This window comes from Rhagoletis pomonella, unplaced genomic scaffold (genome assembly GCF_013731165.1).
Source record: "Rhagoletis pomonella isolate Grant_MI unplaced genomic scaffold, Rhpom_1.0 Rhpom_scaffold_00009, whole genome shotgun sequence".
Classification (NCBI taxonomy): domain Eukaryota; kingdom Metazoa; phylum Arthropoda; class Insecta; order Diptera; family Tephritidae; genus Rhagoletis; species Rhagoletis pomonella.
The window spans coordinates 8,755,350-8,763,240 of NW_023458563.1; the positions used below are offsets into that span (position 1 = coordinate 8,755,350).

General features: G+C 41.5%; 2 protein-coding genes across 2 annotated transcripts; both read left to right on the plus strand.

Moving 5' to 3' along the window:
* Positions 1–777: 777 nt before the first annotated feature.
* LOC118745861 lies at positions 778–1,587 on the plus strand. Its single transcript, XM_036479528.1, has one exon. The coding sequence runs from the start codon at positions 778–780 to the stop codon at positions 1,585–1,587; it is 810 nt and encodes a 269-aa protein (XP_036335421.1).
* A 1,701-nt stretch (positions 1,588–3,288) lies between these two features.
* LOC118745567 lies at positions 3,289–3,938 on the plus strand. The gene is made up of 2 exons (XM_036479052.1): positions 3,289–3,559; positions 3,659–3,938. The coding sequence occupies exons 1-2, from the start codon at positions 3,415–3,417 to the stop codon at positions 3,832–3,834; spliced, it is 321 nt and encodes a 106-aa protein (XP_036334945.1). The 5' UTR covers positions 3,289–3,414; the 3' UTR covers positions 3,835–3,938.
* Positions 3,939–7,891: the final 3,953 nt, after the last annotated feature.

Below are 7,891 nucleotides of genomic sequence, written 5' to 3' on the forward strand. Positions count from 1 at the left end.
TGGCAGTGCGGAATGGACACACTAACCACCTTGTTAGGGTTCGAGGCCTATCTAAACCTCTGCCGTGCTATGGGTCCGGCACCCGGTTGCAATGCAACTCCACATCGAGTCAACACGACTCTCCCCGCATTTGGGTCTAAACCACAGCCACCACGAAACTCCCCGAAGGGCCATCCGCAACGAGCAGATTGGAGTAAACTCCGTGGGCAAAACTGCTCCCCGTGGTACCAGAATTAAGTCTCCGGTCAGACTTCGTAGCCATGGCTACTACCAGTTGAGTTACGTCTTGAGAACGTACCTTATATACTCTGGAGTGATTCCACCATAGCGCTCCACTGGATTCGCAAGCCACCATGGTCGTTAAAGCAATTCGTCGCTAACCGCGGTGCCTTTATACAGGCCAACACAGCTGTTAGAAGTTGGCGCCACATTCGCTCCGAGTTCAATCCGGCTGATTGTGCGAGTCGGGGATCTCTGCCCACATCTCCTCAGAATCATCCATTGTGGTGGACAGGTCCGCCTTCTTGACAACTGTGCTATGGAGACGATGCAACCGTCCCAAAACTTACTGAGGATCAACAGCAGGCACGTACTGTGGAGTGCCATCCTTTACGTACATTAGTCGCTACTCGTGCTGATCATCAATTGCTCATGACGTCCGCATATGGCTACCGAATACCTCTTATTGAAAAGTTTAGTACACTAGCTCGTGTCCTGAACACAACTGCGCGACTGAGACGCTTTCTGCCTTCGTTCAGGGGTCAGAGAGCTAAAGTTATGACAGCCGAAGAATACGAATGGGCCCTGCTTGTGACTGTTAAACAGGTGCAACGTAAGGAATATAGAGGCGAAATTAATGCTCTTGTATCCAATTCCAGGCTCGATAGTCGAAGTCATCTCTTACCACTCAACCCATACGTGGATGCTGAGGGTATACTTCGAGTTGGTGGACGCCTCAAAAATGCAGATATTACCGACGAGCAAAAACACCCAATGATTATCCCTAAGGGTGCCTTTACTATCTTACTCATCGCTAATGCTCACCATCGATGTCTTCATGGCGGTATCCAGCAAATGCTGCAATACTTGCGGCGAAGGTTGTGGGTGATGCATGCGCGCTCACAGGTGAAGACATATGTTTGGAGTTGCACTTTGTGTCGGCGACATCAACGAATCCTTCAGCAACAGCAAATGGCAGCGTTGCCGCGAGAGCGAGTACTTGTGGCGCCACCATTTGCAAATAGCGGCCTGGATTATTGTGGCCCGTTTCATATACGCATAGGTGGAAAGAGATCAACGGCAACCACAAAAACTTACGCAGCTATATTTCTGTGCATGGCTTCACGAGCAGTCCATATAGAGCTTGCTGAAGATTTGAGTGCCAGGTCCTTCATAGACGTCTACGATCGCTTCGTAAGTCGTCGCGGTATTTGTGCCAAGCTCTTTAGCGACAACGGCACTCAGTTCGTGGGGAGCGAAAGGCAAATGCGTAAGGATTTCCAGGCAAGTAGGAACGCAATGGAAGTTCATTGCTCCGTCCGCACCGCACCATGGAGGAATCTGGGAGGCTGCTGTTCGCTCAGCTAAGAAGCATTTACTGCGCATTATGGGCCGCCATTTATTGCGCTATAACGAGCTTCTGACGCTGCTAACGAAGTTAGAAGCATGCCTTAATTCACGGCCACTGTGAGCATTATACGATGATCCAGAAGGTGGCCTAGCTCTAACGCCAGGCGACTTCCTAATTGGCCGCCCACTAAATTGTCGCCCTGAGCCACCACTACCAGATGTTCCTGACAATCGCCCACATTATTGGCAACGCTTGCAAAGGATGTTCGAAAATTTCTGGCGTCATTGGCAAAACGAATATTTGAATTCGCTCCAAGCGCGCTGTAAGTGGATGAGACCTGAACCAAATTTACAACGAGATGATGTAGTTCTTGTTAGAAATGAGAACTTGCCCCCAGCGTGCTGGCGACTGGGTCGAATCACTGACATCCACCCCGGCAGCGACGGTCTTGTTCGCATCATTACGACTGAATACAACGGAGACCAGTCAACGGCAGGAGGCATGTACGTCAATCGTCAGTCTCAGCGCCCAATACAAAAGGTAGTACGGCTTACCGGAATACAAGAAGAAATTCTGAACCGCACGGCTTCAGCCGGGCAGGATGTTTGAGATTGTTATAATTTCTCCAGGTGAATCCCCCTAATAGCATACCGACACGGCGCAAGAACGATAGAATACAAGATTGCGCATTCCCGCAGAATGACGTTTGTGGCAACGGGTAAACAAAGAATATGGCGAAGAACAATGAGTTGACAGTTGTGAATTTGCAATGAGAAAACGTGTTTTCTTCACAATTCACCAATTTTTCAAGCCATCTTATAGCAAATTAAGCACAACGTTAACAAAAATTATACAACCACTCTTGAAATGTGTTCAAAAGAATAGAAAGAATTTTGTGTTTGTATTGCAGGTGCCGGAAAAGTGATAATATCTTGTCGCAGCGCATGTTTTCCTACAGAAAGTGGTCGATGCTTGCTTACCTCCGATTTTAATTTGTAATTTGTGGTATTTCAACGTTTTCAACTTAACATGTCGTGTTTAAAAGTGGTGCTTTCAATTGTATGTGGGCTGGTGTTGCTGTTTGAGAACTGTGAAGCTGTGGAAGCTTTTGACAAATCTCCAAAGGACCAAAAGGAAAAATCAACTAAGTTGCCGCCTTGTAAATCATGCACTGTGCTTGTGGAATCATTTAATTTGGTGAGTGCGTGGCAGTAATAACAAATTTGTGTCGTATTAATATAAACTTTGCTTACAGGGTTTGGAAAAAATAAGTCGCGGCAGGCATGCCGGTGGTGATGCAGCTTAATTTCCATATTTTCCATAAATGAAGTGGTGCTTTATCATGCGCGGAATGCACTTAAAGGCATGGTACGTCCTCAGAGTCTAAAGATTTGTCAATTCCAAATCAACACGGGCTTCATACCGGAACAAGAAACATTGATAATATTTTCCTCGAATGATCTCGATGATTTACCGGATGCCGATCAGGTTCCTCATGACTTTTAGGTTTCGCTGTCGTTGAGTTTCACGGATAACGAATTTCCGCCGAGTAGGAATCCTCCTTGGTTACCAGCAAAGCCCATAAGAAACGCACAACATATATTTAGTTCGCAATTAGAATTCGAGGAAATGGTGGATAATTTCGGCAAGTCCCTATAGTATTTCCGCCCATTTCAATTACTTATTTATTTTCCTTACAACAGTGACAAAACCTTGTTCGATCACCAAACCTACGCCTGTTAGGTCAGCTGCTTCCGTAGATAACGCCTATTTTACCAGATGCTACCGAAATAAAGCAAGAGGATGTACCTCGAATCCAACCTCAACCATCACCACCAATAGACATGCTCAATTTAAACCAGCCCCAACCCCAGCTGCCGGTGCAAGATCCACAAGCCACAACGAGTGACGCTAGTTTCGATTTGCTTGGAGCATTCGGGGATGATAATTCATCTGGCATTGGCTCGGCTCCAATACCTGATATTTTAGGTAAGGATTCGGTAGATTCAAAAAAGTCTTAGACTTTTAGGCGGCCATCCAAATTAATATTTGCTAAGTTCTGAATTGAGACCTACATTTCTATTTTAGAAATTAATGTACAACCAACTTCAAATGTCAACCTTGATGATATCTTCGGCTCAGTTGCTTCATCGGCGCCGAAAATCAACGTGGAGTTTAATAGTTTTTATGTAAACCAGCCGACACCAACTAGTGCAAACCAACGTGGTGTATTGGTGTGTGTCGCGTCAGTCTCAGCAAAATAGTCTTGCATCAACAACCAGAGCTCAGTACGTCATAGTTATTTTTCTTCTCTGTTTTTGGAAGCTAGTGCAATGAGGTAAAGTTTTAATAAACATTTATTCGATTTGAAATTTTTACTACTATAGTCTTTATTATGCAGAATATTATATACATATATTTGCAGTATATTATATTTTCATTGATCCGCTTAGTTAAGTTTAACTATAACGAAGCAAAATGATGTGTAAAACCAAGTAATTGCTTTTAAATCTAAGTAAAAAAATATACAATTTAAATGACAATTATTAAAAAGATACATGCATACATATATACGTTAAGAACATAAATATATATAGGATATAAAATTTTAATCTCTTTGTCAACTTAATTGCGGCCCTGAAAAGGGCCTCTTGTTGATTGGTATATATGTATTTATCTAAGCATAAAATTTTAATCTCTTTGTTAATTAATTGGCGGCCCTGAAAAGGGCCTTTGGATGAATCATATTACTTGCCTGCAAATAAATAAGTTTATATTTGTATAAAAGACGCTTGATGATTTTTTAAAACTAGGGACTTACGTAGCATGCAAGTATTTTAATTTTAGGAGTCTGAAATACTGAGATCAGTGCGTGTGAAATGCGGACATTGATTCATGCTGCAAGTAAAGAACGGTTAATTTCTACAAATTTAAAAACGCTTTAGTTCAAAACTTACCACATGTTTGGTATTTTATGCAATACTTACGGTTCTATAATGGTACCATATGGATCGATCTAGGTCAGAGTTTTTTTGGCTTTTCTTTTTCTTTTGTGGGCATTTTCAACGAGTTCTTTATTTAATTTTCGTATTTTGAAGAACATTCTTGCCCTGAAAAATAATTTTTTTACTTTAATGTCGCATTGAATTGTTGCAGCATGCTCAATGTGAGTTTTTACAAAATCATTTGTAATGAGCAAGCCATCTTCGTTCAATGCCTTAAAGACTGACTCAAGACTTCGCATATGGACCATCATAGAGGAGCTTGGTAGGGATAACCCACCCTCATTAAGGTGATCCGCCCAGGAGAATGAATGGTCGTCATTGCTCCTGAACGACGTGCTGGGTATGTCATCCTGCAGCTTGTGGCAAATATATCCCGCTAAATGCTCGAGTCCGTCTAGCTCCAAATCCTCGAATTCCGCTTCTTCAACCGGCCACAGTTCTGCATTAGAGCTTAAGTTTTTCAGCAAAATACCTGTAAATATGGTAAAATATATATGTGCGATTATTAATAAAATATATTTTTATATTTAAGCCGAATGAAATAGATAAAAAATTATTTTGAATTACTTGTAAGCGGAGGCTGCGTGATTTCTATGTCAGGCGTATCATCCTCTTCTACATTAGCAGAATCGGATAATACGCCCTTGTTGTGTCCTAGCAGGTATAGTCGCAGACGGTACTTGAATTCCTGTTGGTCAGGGTGATCATGTAACCCGCCTTTTGACCGAATAATGCCGAAGAAATTTTCGAGTACGTCTTGGTTTAGCCGATACGTCAAGACATACTTGACATTAAAGCGAGCTTTAATGTCCTCGAATAACAACTTCAACGCCGTATTACTTTGAATGATTCCTAGGGATATAGTAAGAAAAAATAACAAACATTTAGGGCCGGTTGTTCAATGTCTGATTAGCACAAATCGGAGGTAGAAGCTCCGGTTAAATACAAAGACTGCTTTATCGATCACATGTTATATGCATGATATCGAAAACGTCGATAATAATGTTTAACCGGCAAGTACTGATAACCAGACATTGAACAACCGGCCCTTAATGTTATTCTTGAGATAACCATATGTATTAGTTTACCTTTTTGGAATGGCAGCAGACTAAATTTGCCAAGCACCCTCATATTTTTGACTAGGTCGGTCATCTCGTCTAGGATCTTGTTTTGCTCCTCGATCGCTAAACCGTAAGCAAGACACCACTTCCTGGAGTCGGCGTGAGGCACCCTGACGTTTAGAACGTCAAACCAGTCATTTGTCTAAGGTGTATAATTTGAATATGAGTTTTAATATTGCGGTTTAAATATATCGTAACCTTAATTCACAAAGGCCCTAAACAAAAAAATAATTATATTTTATAGCAGAAGCAATAAACGTTATAAAAATAGTATCGAAAATAGGTGGAGCTTTTGAAAAAGGGGCATGTAACTCCGTTGCTTTTGGTACTAACACTTTGAAATTTTTATTTAAGCTATATTTTATTACGAAAAACTGTTGGTTAGAGCCTTTGTGAATTAAGATAACGATATGTAATATAGTAAAATATATAATATATCAATTTCATAATATAATATAATAACACTTACTGTTTTGAATAACTGGAAGCATTCGGTCCAGTTTTGGTTCTGCAAATGACCCAGACTTGCTGCCCTTGTTATGGCCTGCGCCACAGTATGCGAAAATAGTTTCGCTGCCGTCTTGACCTTTTGGCGGTGAGCTCCAGCCACGGTCAAGTTACTTGCAGAAATCTTGTGAGTTATTGTCAAGTCCGTGCTTGTAATTGACAATAACTCCAAAATTATTTCCTTTTTCACAGGTTTCCCATTAATTAGGAAACCTTGATCAAGGAAATGATTTCGCAAAAGTTTTAGCAAGTGTGGCACGTCAGCGAAAACGTAAATCCATTGGTCATTGAAAATAAACCTATGGAAATGAGAAGTATTATAAGAACTGAAATAAGTTTAATTGTGATTATTTACCACGGCTGGTCTTCAGTTACGCCTAGATCATTAAATAGGGCCCTATTGGTACCTCCAAGATCGCATACGACAGCCACTGCGTTATAGCCGCAATCTTTTGACTTCTGCAACATGCTTCGAAGCAAAACGGAAGTCATTTTGCAGTCGAAGTCATAAAAGATTGGCTGTTTCCACTTTGCCATGAGACCTGAAATATAAAAGGCCTTAATAAAGGTTTGATATTCTATAAAATCTTGATTGTAATGTTTACCTCTTAACATCGCTACCTGTACGTAGTTGACGGGGGCTAATGTTGAGTCCGACGAAACATCGTAACAGTAAGATTGTCTTACTTTCATTTCGTCGAAACTCAACACGCATAGCTTCTGTGCCTCGTTCATGTGGGTAGCGGCGGCCAATAACCGGAAGACTGGGGTTATAAGTCCGCGCGAAATGTCCAGTTTTTGTGCCCAACTTTGAAGTGTGCGGACCGATGGGAGTGGAAGGCATTGCTTATATAGCAACCTGTATGCTTTAGGACTGGCAGCATACAACGATATTGACTTCGCAATATCCTCTTCCGCCCATTTTCGTCGCTTCGATCCAGACTTCAGCTTCGCTATCTGCCCTTTGGTGAAGATGGAAGCTAGTGCATCTTCCACATTTTTCATTTGGGCAGCCATTTCATCCAAACGTTTTTGCAGTGACTCCATTTTCCATGCGTGTCTCTTCAATTGCAGGTCGGACTCCCGCTTCAATGTAGCGAGCTCGGTGCACTGCTTTTCGGTTTCCTTTTTGAGGTGTGCATTTTCGCGCTTGAATGTCTCACTTCAAATAAGAGAAATATAAGATATTATTACATTTACACATAAAGATCTGTTACTTATTAACGTACACTTCCACTTTCAACACTTCCACTTCCTGAAGATCACTATCATAGTAAACACAGTTACGGATAGGTGACGTCGAAGCATCAAGAGTACCGTCCCTGGGCCGATATACTTTATCGCCTTCATTTAAACTAACTAATAAACCACTGACATTAATAATATAATATTTATAGTATAATATTTGCTACCTTCGCATTTTTGTAGCTCAATGATCTCCTCAACGCTGTCATTTTGTGACTCACACACCGGAGCAGGATCTATTTTCCACTCAAAAATGGTTGGCATGGCGTCGCGGCGAAGCGATGGTCGACTAGCAGTTCCTAAGTCTTTTATTAGATATCGACATATATAAGTAATGAAAATAAATGATAGTTACTCATGTAATCCTTATCCGTAAAGTGCTTCATGCATATTACGCTGGTGTCTAAATTGTATGGCTTCTCCTGCCGGCAGAACTCTACCCA